Source organism: Patagioenas fasciata, chromosome 7 (genome assembly GCF_037038585.1).
Source record: "Patagioenas fasciata isolate bPatFas1 chromosome 7, bPatFas1.hap1, whole genome shotgun sequence".
NCBI lineage: Eukaryota > Metazoa > Chordata > Aves > Columbiformes > Columbidae > Patagioenas > Patagioenas fasciata.
Window position 1 is genome coordinate 21,016,527 of NC_092526.1, and position 16,174 is coordinate 21,032,700.

The 16,174-nt window shown below is 39.4% G+C and overlaps 1 protein-coding gene across 2 annotated transcripts in view; it reads left to right on the forward strand.

Annotated features, from left to right (window-relative positions):
* CERS6 (ceramide synthase 6) overlaps positions 1-16,174 on the forward strand; it is a 117,586-nt gene that overhangs the window by 71,105 nt on the left and 30,307 nt on the right. For both annotated transcript variants that reach the window (XM_065841287.2, XM_065841288.2), the window contains exons 5-6: positions 7,873-7,923; positions 11,997-12,089. In XM_065841287.2, coding sequence (XP_065697359.1) covers positions 7,873-7,923; positions 11,997-12,089 — 144 coding nt within the window. The remainder of the gene's footprint in view (positions 1-7,872; positions 7,924-11,996; positions 12,090-16,174) is intronic.

Here is a 16,174-nt window from a genome sequence, read left to right on the forward strand (position 1 = left end):
AAGTGTTACCAGGCATCTGGAGTGCTTGGCTGAATGTGTCCACTACTTTTTATGGACTCTTCCTAATATGCAGCTAGAGCGACTACAAAATACACTGAGTAGCATCACTGGGAAACCTGGTATCTGCAAAGGAATAGGAACTTCAGCCTGGCTTCTGCAGTGTTTAAATACAGACTTTCAACTGCTCTGAACTGTCATAGCACCACTCCCTGCCCAGCTTGTTCATGACAAAAGTGCTTGAAAATGTTACCATTACAAATGAAGGCAAAAATTTTAAGAAGCTTTACTTACTACAAAGTGGTAGGGAAGAAGGTGCGCACCTGAGAGCAAATATTTGGATGCCTGATCCTGGTAAGGGCACTGGTCAGAGCAGTGGGAGGAGATGATACAGCCGCCAGCTTCTCCAGCTGGAGTGTTCTTCAGTTCTGTTCAATGCATGTGATGCTTCAATATTAGGATCCTTCCAGATACTCTAGGAGTATCTGTTCCTTTTACCACCTTCATTTTCTGTATAATTTGGAAGTTGAAATTGCATGTTTATCAGCACAAGACATAAACACCAGATCCTTATACATCATATTTTTAAAGGGAAAAGTGGATGGATGTGGTGCATGGAGCTTTCTTTGCCTTTCTGGAGATCATTTGATGTAAATAAATCCAAACTTGAATTCATTTTTATTTCTAAAAATATTTTTGTGCACATATGTATATTTGCATTTAAAATGTCAAGTGCATCTTCCAGTGATTATTGTTAATCTTGGCCTTTTATGCATCCTTCCATATACTTTGTAGTTTCCAATTAGTAGAAGTATCATTTTTAATTATGTTTGGAAATCAGCAGAGCAGATTACTGAGGAAAGGCTGAGCGCTGTTCATTACAAAAGCATTTTTCCCCCAAATGCCTAGTTTCTGCATACACGAAGCACTAATGTCTAGAGAAAAAAAGAAACAAAACCAACAACAACAAAAACCCCCAACAGTTCTTCAGAAACTTGCAACAGCTTGCTTAGTCACGATAAATGAGAAGAGAACCTCAGGAGGCTCATCAGCAATGTGTCTTCACTTCTGTTGTCAGCTGTGCCAAGAAATATGAATGACTGCATGGGCCTGTGAAGAATTTATGAAAATGCTGTTCCTGGTGTGAGAAGCAACTGCATCCCAGGCCAGATCACCAGGCACTGCAAGGAAGAACATGCCAGAATTGGTGCGAAATAATAGCCATGAATTTTGTCATTTTGCTGAGTTCTCTTTGTTCCCAGCATGGTGTTTTGTCAGAACTTAGTGATTTTGTGGGTAGATGAAAGTATACTTAATTTTGATGTGTAGGTGGCTAGACACTGGCGCTTGCAGAGAGTCAGATCGTTCTGCAGTTCATCCTGCCATAAACAACCCCAGCCCGTGCTGTTGGCATCGTTTGCTGCTGAGGTTGTGCCCTCAGTGCCTGTCACCGGTGGCCAGTGAAGACTGGAAGCTGTCTGATGTGCGTTTTAAGTCAGTGAGGCTTTTAGTAGGAGAAATGCTTAAGTAGTAGCAAGGCAAATGCAGCAGTAGCAAGGGATGATGTTGACGTGGTTCAGACCCTGGCTAAGACAGGGTATTTTTTTGAAAGATGACAAGAAAAAAACACATTTCTAGGTAATCAGAGAAAGTTCCCAAGACACCATAAATCTGAAGCCCTTGGAGACCAGGCAAACTTAGTGGAAGATTATTGTCTTTGAAAATTTTGAAAAACTGACTCAGAATGTCCTGACTGCTCCTTTATAAATCTTCTGAAAATCAAGGAAAATGAGGAGGAATTTCTTTTTTCTTTCTGCTGGAGGAAAAAATGCTGCAAAATATTGATACTTGTGAAAAAAGAAAGGTCACTTTCTGTGATTTGTAAAACTGTTACTTGTTTTACAACACTTAATGCCAAGGAGTTTTTCTATAGTTGAAAGGAAAAAAAAAAAGTGTATTAGTTTGTGCAATGTAGACAAAAACAGATGTTTTGATGGATATACACTTCTTAAGAGAGAAAAACTGCAGTAGTCTACACTTACACAGATCCCCACTGAACCAAGTTAGAAGATGGGAAAGAAAACCCAGGGTCACTGTGGAATTTGCATCTAAGGGATTAATTTATTGTAAAATCTCTTGGAGCCATTTTTACACTAGAACATAGAGCCCTGGCATGGGAAACTATAGAAGGATGCTTTGTGCTGCCTGGTATTCTGACTTTGTCTCTAACTTCAGCATCCATTCAGCATACCATGCCAAGAGGATGCAGGTATTGAAGAAAGAAAAAGAAAGCAAGCAATTTAAGTAATTCCCCTCTAAGCGAGTGCTTATTCAACCAAGTGATGTGCAAGAGGAATGCTTATTGATATGTTGAAAAAGAAAAAAATTGTGATAATCACTAGCCATAAGTGGGGAATAAAGTGAACGTTGAGATACTATTTAATTTAAACATGTACAAAATGAAATGAAAAAAAAATGTTATGAAGGGTGCTTGTATTTTCAGTTCCTGGATAATACAAAAGAGGTGGAAAGTGTTGAATATTTCTATATTTTGCAGCCAACAGAAAGATTGTAGTCTCCTCCCCTGCTGCTACAATTGCACTTTTAGGTAGACAAGGTATAAGCTCTGAATATGGCAAGGAGGAGATGGTGTTCTGCCAGCAGTGCAAGGAAAAGCGTATGTGTGTGTCGTATGTCATACGTGTGTGTCAGGCAGCTAATGTTAGGCCTGCGGGTAAGAGCAAACTGCACATAGCATTTGGGGTCTAAGTAAAGGAAGATGAAATCTTCTGGCCTCAGTTGTACCACTTGTTTCCATTAAGAGCAAGGACCTGCTGTAGCTTGATGGAAGTAGAGATATGAATGCCCTGAAACATCTTTGCCTGTATCAGCGCAAAATAAATGAGGTGGGTTGAACTTTGCCAAAAGTATATATTATCTTGACTTCAATTAATAGTGCTAATTTCTGTTCCACTTAATGCTGCTTGTAGCTGTCAGAGACAAATTATGTAAAGCTGTAACCAAGCCAGATAAAATCTGGGCCTTTTCAGATTGCAGAGTAGTGAGCATATACACAGCGAGGGCTCAGGATTTCTGTATGGTGCTGGTTTTGTTCTACGGCATCAAACATTTTCTAATTTCAAAAGCAACTTAAAATGTTTTCTTGGATTGAGGCTCTCTCATTTTGGTTTGAAATGTGGTTTTTTAGGCTTTTTAAGATGTGGGGGTTGTGTCATGATGTTCCTGGATTTTTACATGCTGTACTTCTGATAAAAACAGCGGGTAGATTGTATTTGTTTATCTGCTGGAAAAGTCAGAAGATTTTTCTTACTTACCTGGGAATTTAGGAAAAAGCCCTTTGGAAGTTACAACATACCCATGTGAATCAGGTACGTAGCAGCTCTATCCAGTACTCCAACCTGCTGGGGCAGAAGCTGCCCTGTGGAGCGCAGGGTTTTGCTGTCGTTAGGCCTAGTGGAATACTTCTGTAAGTGTTTCTTCAGTATGTTACTTGTACAAGTTATGGGACTATGAAAAGAAAAAATGAATGCCTGCAATGCTGTGTTCATTTATTGCACATCTCTTGTTTGTCTGTAGGCTCACACTTCCAAGGGCAAAGCAAGACCCGTGCTTGTTGGTGCCACTTATATATTGGAGTTTCTGGTTGTGCTGGGTACAAGAAAAAATGCCTCCGCTTCCAGTGAGGTGAAGTGTGGAAGTAATTTGTCTTCCCAAAAGCAGTTATTTTGCAAATTTATTTGACCTACATATGTATATATGTACATATATAGTGGCAGACACACTGATTCTATAAAATATATGTGGAATTCACAGACACCCGTGACATGCCTGGTGCACACACATCTGATGGCTTGTGACGTGTACGGCTCTTGTTGGTTTCTTTGAGAACCTGCCCTGTGGCCTTTGTGTGTTTCCAGTGCTCAGTGGGTTCTGCTAGGCACATATGGGTGAGAGAGGAGTATTCAGTATTTCAGCCAGATCAGCTGTCTAGGGGATATATAATAAATTGAAGGCGTTTTTTATTGTAGTATTTTTTTTTCCTCCATTTACTATCAAAACTGACCTTTCACATGCTAGTTACTAGCAGCACTTCAAGCAGTACATCCAGATTATCATTGCTTTGGGGCTTCTGAAAGCCAGGGCTTTCTCTGTAGATAAGTGAATGGGACAAGGGATACAGAACAACCTGAGACTTCTGGCTAAGTATGCCGATGTTTCAGATCTTTGTTCTGGTTTTGGTTTAGTTGTGGGTTGGTTTTGTTTGTTTCCCCCCACCTTTTTAAGTTTTTCTTCTTCTCCCTGCCCCCACCCCCCCATCTCAGTCATTCCCTTGTCTCAAGAGAAGTTTTATTTCTACAGGAGTTCTTTAAAATTACTCCCCTTAATCACAGAGTTGGAGAGGTTTGATGGAGCTTTTGACAGATGAATTCCTGTAAGGAAACAAAAATAATAGATTTGTTGACAGCAGATTCAACAGCTGTTTCTCATCCTCTCCTGTCATCAATACTGCGCCGATGAGGCACTGCACCAAAGTGTGGAAAAGCTTAAGTTTCATCTGAACTCCTTTATATTCTGTAAGGGAGGGTGTCAGCGTTGTAGTGCTGGTACTTTGTGCCTGACATAATTGATACAGAAGATTGCAGTATTCTGTTTCCAGCTTAAGGATGTTTTTTGTTATAAGGATCTTTGCATTTCCTCTCTTTTCCAGTCCCTCAGGTTTGTCCTTTCCCCAGAGTTCATGTACCAAGAGCAAGAAGTAAAATGGAAACTGGGGCATTCAACAGGCAGTGGAAACAGTAGAACACATTTTATCATTATGTTTATCAAAAAAGGATCTGTTGCAAAGCCAAGTCACTGACCTTTTCTCCCTGTCCATCGTGGGACTTTTCAGGAAGAACTGGGCTCTGCTCCACAGTGAGCTTTCTGGTGGAAGGGAGGTGCACAGGCATGTCCTGTCAGCACACGCAGGGCTCAGCTGAGCCCTGAGAATGCCGGTATTGGGTCCTTTCTGATGAACTCACCTTTCCCCCGTGTGTCAAGGTGTCACACTGCAGACTGTGTGAGCTTTTTTAGGATTCTCCTTCCTGTTGAAGCCTGCACAGAGTATCCCACAGTTGTGAGGTTCACAGAGGACTAAACAAGATGCCTCTTGCTGCAACTGTAACCATGGTCTTTGTGGAAGAGTTAGGGTTCGATCTAGGACTGTGTTCATTGTGCGGGCCAGAGGGGAAAGTTGTGCCTAACCCAAGCTCTTTCTCTGCCTCTCCCCTAAAACCTTCCAGGGCAAACATAACCAAAGTCCCCTGCTGCTACAGCTGCTAGAGTGAACTCAGAGATGCCAGGGCAAGTCAAGGGGACGGGAAACTGGGGAGGAAGGAGGGGTAGGAAGGTGCTGGATGTGCCTTGCTGTCTTAGCCACTGTTGCCCACAGAGGATCCATTGTGTTTCCAAACAGCTATTTAGAAGCATTTTGTTTGAGATGGCAGCATGGCTCTCTGAGCTTTCTGTGGTTCAGAAGAGGCAGATGTTCTGCAACGTATTGGTCTTTGAGGCTTAATGCATATATTAATATGTCAGTTTGTGGTATCCTTTCAGGCTTTGTGGCTATGGGTTCCTCCAGTGAAGCCTATTTTATTTGGCATTCAGCATTTTAATTGCACATAAACCTCTGTATCTACAGCTCCTACAGCAAGCATCTCTCTGAAGAAGCCTTAAGGTGTCATAATATTTGAAAGAGAAAAATGTGCCTGTTTTGCTAGCACCTGTAATTTAGGTAGCAAAGTAATTGGGTAGGAATCATCTCTTATCTCATGTTGCATCTGATATGAAAGACAGTTACAGCTTTTCAAACCTGGCTAGAACTATGAATTATCCTACAATATTTGTATGCGTCTAATTTAAGCAGCTGTCAGAAATATTTTAGATTCTGTGTATTAGTAATACTTGCAGAGGGGCTGTGGCTGTTTCCAAAGATCTTTTTTGTTGTGTGAAATGAGAACTTAGCACAGTAACTACTGTGGAGATATTTGAACAAATAAATTGCTTTCATGAAGTTATTATTCCTAACAGAGCGAAGGGGAAGTTTGGATGGACTTCAGTCATTCTTACAGCATCCTGTGAGAGACATATCAGAAATTCTGAGAGGTCTGTTACTTTAAATATTGGTATACTGCTCAGGTTACTGTAAGAATTATTCCTTTTCATTTCAGGAGCATTGGGGGTATGAGTGTGGAAGTTATATTTTAACTTGTTTTCTGGGTGAAGACACATCCAGAAAACTAGGAAGAGCCTTTAGTTATGATATTACATCGCTATTAACGAACAAAGGCTATAAGGACCTTCTGTAAGACAAATCACAACAGAACTTAAGTAGCAGTTGGGAATGGGCTGTAATTCTGGCTAGACTTTATCCTGTCTTTTTGATATGGAACAAATCCTTCCTACTTATAAAGACTCTACTATCCTGATTCTCAGCCTGGGGCTTTAACATTCTGCTTAGTGTTCATTATATTTGGTTTGATGCTCACCCGTTGTATTTTGCATGGGCTTGTTATTAGGCTTTGCCGGAGCTGAACTGCTCCACCTGATGGTAAAAACAAGAAAATGCTGCCTCTCATGCAATGTGGATTTATTTTTAAAAATGTAATCTAGTGGAAGCACTGGAAACCATAAGGGAATGTGTGCCTTAGTCCAGAAGACCTACTAATGATGTTCTGCTCCCTTTATACTTGGATGTAGAGCAGTTAAGGTTGTGTAAAGGAGCTACACAAAGATCTTGAATCCACAGTTTTATTTCATGTTTCTAGTGAGGCACACAGTGGATGGGTACTTGCACTGTAGACATGTGCTTCTGAATGTCTGGATGTGCCAGAACCTGAGATGCAGCTGTGCTTTGAAAGACATGCATATCTGAAAGGAGTTGTTCCTGCTCATGCACTAAAAGGGAAGTGTGGCTGCTTGGTAGCTGTTTGTTTGATCACGTTCTTATTACCCAGTATAGAAATACTTAATGATTGAGTATGTTATGTAGAAGAGCTTGCCCATATGGTATTTTCTGTCTTAAGTCCATTTTAGTTGCACAGAAAAGGAGATAAAAACGAAAGAACTCTAAAAGAAGCAACCTGCTTACAAGAGAAGATTTAAAAGACTCTCTTGTGGCTTTGAAAGAGAAATAATCACATAAATCTTGTGCAAGTGGCCAAGAAACAAGAAGCATAACAGGGCTGTTTGTCCCAAAGTCTTTAAGTTTGCCCAGCTTTCTGCAAGGCAAGAGCCTGTAAGATGCGTGCTACAACAAATTTGTCTCTGGCACCTTTCATGTTGTCCTAAGATATCAGAGTATTTTCTGTGTGATAGCAAGATCCGTCATCCCTGGATGGACTTGCCTTCAGCCAGGAAAGCAAAAGGTATGATTTTCTGTCTTGAGCTGATGTGGCTGGGATGAAGGATGGATCCTGTATGGAAGAAGGATGCTTACATGTAACAGCACATGCAAGGGACATTTTTAAAAATATTTGAGAAGCCAAGGACCAAGATTTCCCATGCTATTGAGAAGGTAATGTGAGATCTGACCACCTGAGCACAAGCTGATTATGTTCAACCTGCACTCCTGCAAAAACTATTCATATGAAGTCATGGTACACCAACCAAAAACCTCTGTGAACAGGCAGGTTGCTCTAATTCATGCTGTGAATCTTGGAGGAATCACCTTCTTGTATTCAGTTTTCATCACTTCTGTCAAAAATTGCAAATTGTAAGCTGTTCCTGTAGTTTTGTCCTTCATTTATGTTAACCATATACATTTGCATTGCCCAAAATAGTGTGTACAGATCATTTTGTTTTCTTTCTTCTCAGACACCCTGGCTCTGGAATACCAGACAGTGCTGGAACGGGTATCCATATCAGGTAAAAGTTACAGTGCTGCCTAAAATCAACTATGACACTTCTGCCAGAGCTCTGTTTTCATTATGGTGGAGCTTTATGTCAATATGTTAATGTGAATGGGCTACTCAGTATTTCAGAACATTGTTAGATGCTCCACATCTTGCTCGAGTTCAGGAGAGGCAAGATGAACATAGCTGTCACACCTGTTTTGAAATAAAGCACAGGATCTGAAAACAGGTCTGGGAAACCTAACCATCAAAGCAGACATCTGCAATGGTGGTAGGATGGTATTTTTCTACAAAAGTCTGAGGATTCTGAAAGTTTTAGCAATGCTTCAGGTTCAGTTGGATGGGAAAAGCCAGTATAGTTCTTGTAGTTGTTATACTGCACAACAGGGTGAGAACTAACCCCTGGCAGCTAGTGTGATCAAAAAGGAGACTAAAGAGAGAAGGTAGCTTTCTCCTTTAGGTAATTACATAGAGGCTGTCCAGTCCTGGCCTCATGGAAGCTTACAACGAAAGAAGGTAAAATTCATGAGAGAATTGAAAATGGTTTCAAATCTTTATCTTCAGCAATGTCTGTATTCTCATGGATTCAAAAAGCATCAGCCTTTCACTCTGCTCTAGATCCAAGTATATAACTTAATTTCAAAGAAAGGACTTAACTAATTTACCTCTTTTACTGAAGAGAAGAATGCCACCATTGAAGTAAAAATGCTCTTTCAGGTTTTGTCCTGCTGTACTCATTCCTTCTTTCAGTCCTCTAAAAAATTTTCCTTAAGTTTGAAATATGATTTCCTTTAAACAATCTTCAAAAGAACAATGACAGTATATTTATTCCTTCCTACACTGCTAAGGTTTTAACTAGCTCCAGGATTATTTAATTCCTAGGTCCAAGTTCTGGCTATCTGACACGCAGCACAGTTGCTTCAACAACACACAGGTGCTGCAGTAACACCAGGATTACCAACTCTGGAAACTGTTCTTTGCCAGGGGAAAAAGCAGTAGGACAAGTGAAAGCAGAAGGGTAGAAATTCTGTCTACCATTATCTGGATGAACAGTGGCTTCCAAGATTTGGTTACCCAAAGAGCTTTGAGAAACCTCCCCTGTGCTTTCCATTAGTTTGTGTTACTGGACCTAGCTGTTAAAGTATGGGATGTGTTTAAACAGAGCAGTCGACCTGCTCTGAAGGATTCGATGTATTTTTCAGAAAAGATAACTCCTGAACTCTGCCTTGGCTGTACCACTGCCTCATTTTGCCTCCTGGTCTGATAGGAGAAACTTTAAACGTGGATGTTGTGAGGATCAGTGAATTAATTAAATGCTCCCTTTTATTATTATTAATAATAACAATAACAGTAAGGTAGCCCTTTCAAGGAAAAATTATCGTCATGCATATGGCCTAGGAATGGACTTTGGAAACCGTTTTGGGAAAACAAAGAACCTCCTGTTTCTTTAATACCCTTTGTGTAACAGCAGGCAACAAGAGACTAAAGTTATGAAGTATAATTTTTCCTTTTGTTATAAGTTGGAGGTAACAAATGTTTCAAATGTGACCTAGTAAGATGGCCTTTAAAACTGTAATAACTAGTGGTAGCTTTTTTAATTAGCCTGAATTCTAATTCTGAGTTCCTTAAAATATTGCAGCTTACCTTTTTTTTCTTTTTTTTTTTTTTTTTAATTCAGCATCCAGGAGTCCCAATAGGGATCTCTGAGACATTGTACCAGCTGCTATTCAAATATAATTGACATTGAATTGCAAATTTAAGGAGTCTAACCTGTCTAGGGCATATTGCCTTTTTTTTTCCTTTCTTCCCCTGAGGAGCAGGGAGAGGGGAAAAAAAAAAAAAAAAGAAGAGTCATCACCAGACTGGAAAGTATGACGAAGAGTATTGTTTGAAAGACACATGAATTCTCTGTGACAGACAACAGCCCTGGGCAGGCTAAACAGGACAACTGTATTTAGGTTTGGGTGCTACAGTTCTTGAAAGTTGTGTACCTGTTGGAAATAGTTCAGTGGAGAAAGTTCAGCAAGAATGATCAGAAATCTTGATCTGAGGAGGGCTGAAGGAATTCGGTCATTGAGCCTCAGAAGAAATAATGACTTAAATTACACCAGGGACTGGAGGGTGAACTGAGTAACATTAGGGAAGCAGCAGAAGAAACTGAATGTGGGAAGTGTTGAATCTTCATCCCTCAGCAATTTTAGGAACAGTTGTTTATCAGAATTGATGTAACTGCAATCACTGGTGCCTTTCAGTCCTGTATTTTGGTGTTATTACATGCAAGAAGAGATTTACTTATGACGAAAGACCATGAATCTTTCTGGTTAAAGAACATATATTTCCCAGACTTATCAGAAGAATGAGGACATTCAGAAGGTTGGTTACAACTTTTAGAGAGCGACAACTAAACTTACTATATCTAAAAACATGATACTGGTGGAGAGGGTCCAACAGAAAGCAAATAATCAAATAAAAGTCATTATCATAGTCATTATCTTGAAGATACAAATGACTACTGGGTGCTAATCAGGAGGAAATACTGGGTTTTCAATTTGGTTGTGTTTTTTTCTTGACTAGATGAAATTCCTAATCTCTTGCTTGCTACAAATCCTCTGTAAGTTACTGAACACAGCATTGCAGAAATCCAACTGGACTCACTGTAGATGTAGTCAAATGGATCATTTGGGTGACAATTTATCCATAAGCACAGAGTAGTCCTATTGAAGTCTATGGAGAAGTGAAACCTAACACTAAAACGAACTTAAACACATGCTATGGATCATTTCATGGAGGGAAACGCTATCTTTAGAACCCCCCTACGTTAGCATTATATATGCGTTGAGAAATACTAGTGCTATTGTTAATCAAGCAGCTGACAACCTTAATTGCTTTACTAGAAATTTTCCCTGGTGAATTCTCTTGCAATGAGTATAATAGTCATGGTTCATTGCTAACTCATGTTCTCTTCCCTTTTTTTGATGACACCTAATTAAAAGCCTACTGTCAGTCTCACTAAATCAGAAAAGGATTATATTGGACCAAGAAATGTCTTTAAAAGATTGATTTTGAGTGTATACATTTTTCATAAAGCATAAACATCTGTCTATATTTAAATAACTCACATAGACCATGCAGTGGGCACCTAAGGACTGTGTTTCATCTGCAAAGAATTGATCTGCACAAGGGAATGGGAGTAAAAGAGGCAACTGAAATGCCTCTTGCCCATGAAAATAGCTCATGCCCTGCTTGGGTGCATGGTTGTGCCAGTGCAAACTGCACTAGAGATGGTTCATCTAATCCCTCAGGAGATGTCCTTGGGAGCTTCTCCTGTGCCAGCGCCCTTCTCTATCACAGCAATGGAAGACTTGACTAGCAGGGAGGCACAATCGCAGGAAAATTAGAGTCGCTCCTAGGACTGACTCTCTTAGGCTGGGGGCTTAACAACCTATGTGTGCCACTGGTTAGCTTCTTTAAAGTTCTCTCTTGGTTTTGGTTGTGCATTAAGTTCCTGTGAATTTTTAGTTTTATTTGTTTTACTTTTAAACATCTGTGTAACCATGTTGTATGTCAAACAAGATGCCTGCGTAAATTTATTTTACTTTCTTCTTTCCAAATATAACATGTTCCCAGAAAATGGTTAAATTTTTTAGAAGTAGGCTTTTATATTTGCAAGATTCCTGTTTAAACCTCAAAACATTTTCATAATGAACAGATGAGATTATATACTAGCATTACCTGTTTCTAATCTGCTCCAAGCATTCTTTCTTTTGCTATGCTTTAAACCCACATTACTGATGTACAGCAAGGTGTTTCAAGTAATCTTTAAAAACACTTTGGAGTATTCAGAATTCAGTTTGTTCTAGGTTCTGACCAGACAACATCATACTTTTTTGGTATTACAATACTGTCAAGACTAAAACTTAAGAGGAGGGTAGGTTGCGGAGCTTTATTTTTCCACAGCCATCAAAGTTTGAAAGAGTCAACCATGATTGTTTTTCTTATATAGGATGTTTATGTGTCTCCTTTAGACCTCAGCTGCCTGTAATGTCAGTTAGATTTTATTAACCTTTTCTCATCTCCATCTTTCAGCCACTGATGCCTGACCTTCATTATTACTACATAGTTGAATTGTCATTCTACTGGTCCTTAATGTTTTCTCAATTCATTGACATCAAAAGAAAGGTAAGAAGAGTGAGACTAAAAACATTGAAAGCTTTAAGCACGCATCTTTCTTGACTTGGGGAATACCTGTATTACCTGTGCAGTGAACTGGAAATACAGTTGTTTCTAGTCACCACGTCTTGCAGATATCCATCACTGAGAAACTAATGTTACAGTGCTTGTCTTACTCTGTTCCTTGTTACTATGGTGTGGGTTTTTTCTGTACATGGGAAGAAGAACCTTGAGTAAACAAATATTCAAGGAGAAGTAGCATCAGCCAAAAAATGCTTCTGCTCTCATACAGTAACTTGAATGGAATTGAACATATAGTAGCTAGTGGATATACTGTTTTTTGTAAGAGTTAACTGAGCAAATATCAATGACAATGCAAGACTGCCTCAAAAATTCACAGTATCACTTTGGTAAAATCTATGAGGGCTTTCAATTTATTCTACAAAGGGATGGTAAAAACTGAGATACATTTAATATTAAAAAGTGTTGTTACGTTTAATCTTACATTTATAGTTACATAATTTCAAGAATCAGAGCATTGCTGTTAATGGGTTATTAATAAAGAAAATAAAACTCTGGCCCGATAAAAACCTTTTTTCCAGTATCAGTAGCAACCTGTTCCATATTCCTTCATCCAAGTTCTCTCCTTTTAGCAGGAGCATAACTCTGAAAAGAGTAAATGAAGAATCCAGTATATCCTGAATAAATTTACCTGCTGTTTGGAAACCCAGTGTGCTCCTAGGAGTCTTCTGTCAGAGCTATGTATGTAGGAAAACACCACTCTATTTGAATTTTCAAATTTTTCCAGATGTAGAAATCTCAAGAAAACATCCACAAATTTTAAATTCGTATTGGATGGTAAATAGTAAATAAAACCACCAATGTAAGATGAATACGTGTAAATCCCTTGCTTGAATTATCTGTAGATGCTAAACATTCTGTTAATCATGAGCTTGAAATGAATACAGCTTCACCGTTTCAAAAAACAGATGCAGAAAAACATGCTCAGCGGAGCTGTATGGTAGTGGAGATGAATTTCAATGAAGAGTAACATTGACTAACATATGTAAGATGCAGGTGCCAGCAATATTGAAGAGTGATTTGTTAATATATCAATCAAAACCTAATCTCTGCAGCAATGTTACAGAATTGTTCAGGTTATTGCTGCAGAAAAGTTTTGTGTCTAATCAGTCCCCCACATACATATTCAGCCCTCTGCACTGTGCCGTTGGTCACATTTGATTGTGTACCTGTTGAGGGAGAGGAAAATGTAACAGCATTGCAGGTGCAACAATAGTGCAAATTTGCAGTACAATTTATGTTTAAAGAATATTTGATCAGTTCCTGACTAGTCACTTTGCTCATGTGAAAATTGGAAGCATCTTGGTTCAGCACTGAAGTGCACTTTTGAAAAGGGCCATTAGGAGGGTCGGTAATACCTTTCTCATGAGCAAATGCTATTTTTTCCCCTCATGACCTGGAGGGCTTGTTCCCTATGGTGAGCTGAGCGCAGAGCTAAAGCCCGGTCCTGTCCATAGCACAGGTGCAAGTAAACAATCTTTTGCAAGTCTCTTAAATTATTTGTTATCAAGAAGACTTTGCAGGAGCCTGCTGTGGAAATAGAATGGGAGGAGGAGGACAGGAAGGGGAGCAGTAACAGCTAAGTGACGCCCCTGCTGCTGATTTGCAGTGCTTGAACCCCGAGCACCAGAGCAAAGCAGTGTCCTGTGCATCTGCTGTGTCTGAGAACGTCCAGTGTCCAGCAGGAGCACAATATCTGCAGTGCAATGATTGCAAGTCAGAAGCCATTCATTATAAGCACTCTGCAGGGGAGAGTGGAGATGCCATAATTATAAATAACTTATTAGATCACTGACCAGTTTGGAGTGTGGAGACAGTTATTTTTGCAATGTAAGCAAAACTGATAACTAGGAAGATCAGACTGGAGAAAGGTGGCTGTGCACTGGTGTCACACAGTAAAACTGTTCTGTGACCAACCCTGAGTGCAAGCTCTCAAGGAAACCCATTATTTGAAAAATGTTAGTACTGGGAGCTTATGGTAGTTGACAAAAAGGAGTATAAGCTTGACAGAGCCACCAGCTCTTGCAGCATTGTAATAGTTCTCTTTTCAAGAGCAGGTTTAATTTAAAAACTGTGGAAACCTTTTAATGTATTCAATATGCAATATATTAAATGGTGCCTGCATGAAATAAGGCTCTCTTTAACTGGAAGAAGCAGGAAATTTGCCAGCTAACATCAGATGCTATTGTAATTGTAATACTTCATGACAGCCTATACAGAGCAGATTAACAGTTCTCAGCCTTAGAAACCTGTTGATGTTTATCTTTGCCTGGCTGAAGAGGTGTGAGCAAACCATTTAGGCTGTTGCACATGCCTACTATTGGCATTAAGAGAGCAAACAAAGTAGAATAACTGTTACTGTTTTAATATGGCATGTTTTTTGCTTCATAAATATCTACTGTGTTGCTGTAACAATGTTCTACCCTTAAGGGTTTTAATTTGCAAAGACTAAAACCTAGTATGATTTGGTTTTGTATCATCTCCGTCCAGTTTCCCATACTCTGCTTTTGTTAAACACAGAGAAAAAGTTAGATTTGGGAACTTTGTTACCCTCCCAAGCCCCTCATGAGTTTTAAAAGCAGTGAAGCTTATTTGTATACTTCCTGGATACCTGAAGTATTGTTTGATAGAACAATATTTGATCTGTGTATTTAAAGGAACATACAAAATTTTCCACTCAGTCAGTGTTTTAGCAGGTTTGTAGAATATCTGGGAGACCTTTCTGGTCTTCACACCTTTTGGTTCCAAGCATTTTGCAATTCCTAGAGCTTCTGTGTTTCTTTTTTTTTTTTTTTTAAATAACAGTTCACTCATTCCCACAAGAAAATAATCTGTAGGTGCTAATTTTCTCAAATATTCCATTTTGAGTCTAGAAAATCTATGCTATATTTGACTGACTGAATCTAGATCCTAGATCTCTTTCTTTGAACTCAGTAAAACAAGGGCCATAGAGCTGATTTATTTTGTTTCAGGGGAAAGGAATTTAGATTGTGTGCATTTTACAGACCTCTACAAGAATTGTAATGGTTGAAACCTTTAGCTGGTGATACTCCTCTTCCTTGTTGAAGCCCATTTCCAGAAGCTGGAGTGACTAATGAAGATGATGTTTTGCCCTCCAGTGGCACTAATGCTCCGTATTCGCTTTGCAGTTTAGTCAGTGTGTCACATTAAAAAAACCTGGGTAGCAGAAGCCTTGATGCCAGAGGGTTTCTCTACAAGTTGAGACCCGTGAGGTTTCTCTGTTGTCTGCCCCGTGTTCTTCCCCATGATGGTGTCAGGAGAAAGTTCTTTCTCCGGTTCCTAGCCCCATATTTACATGATGCAGGCACATGATATCTTTCAGCAGTTATAAGTGGAGGCTACAAATCTGCTGTAAATAAATACATCTTGCACAAACTTACATACAGTTTGAAATATATTTTAAAAAAATAAAAAGCTCCTTCCTGTATAGATGCTTTTCTGCTGTGTATGGGTGAAAGTGCTCAAGCAGGCTGGGAATACGAGTACCGCTTGACATTATGGGGCCTTGTACCAGGAGTTTCTTTGTATTCATTACCTTTATGTATAATTAAAATCCAGCAGGTAGCATCTTCAAAGCAGGATATTAATTACTGACGTAAAGAGATGTCACAAACAGGAAAGAAAGGACCAGAATAGCAAAAATAGTCATATCACTGCTACTTTTTTCTAACTGTCTTCAGTAGATCAGTGCAGCATCTCTGTTTCAGAGCTGGCAGTCAGATAACTGTCTCTTTTAAGAAATGTTGTCAGAGAAGGAGTTCCCTGGATGGCATTTCTGTAAGTAGATTCATGCAAAAGTGCAGAAGACTGCTGCCCAAGAGCATTAGGGCTACTTGGGAATAATCCATATTGTCAGGAATGCCTCAAAGAGTTCCCAAGAGGGACCACAAATTGTGTTATTTGTGGAACACAAATGTGTCAGCTAGAAAAACAGACAAGAATTTTCTACTTGTCTTCTTCCCCCGTTTGGACTGCCTGTGTGCTAACATAAT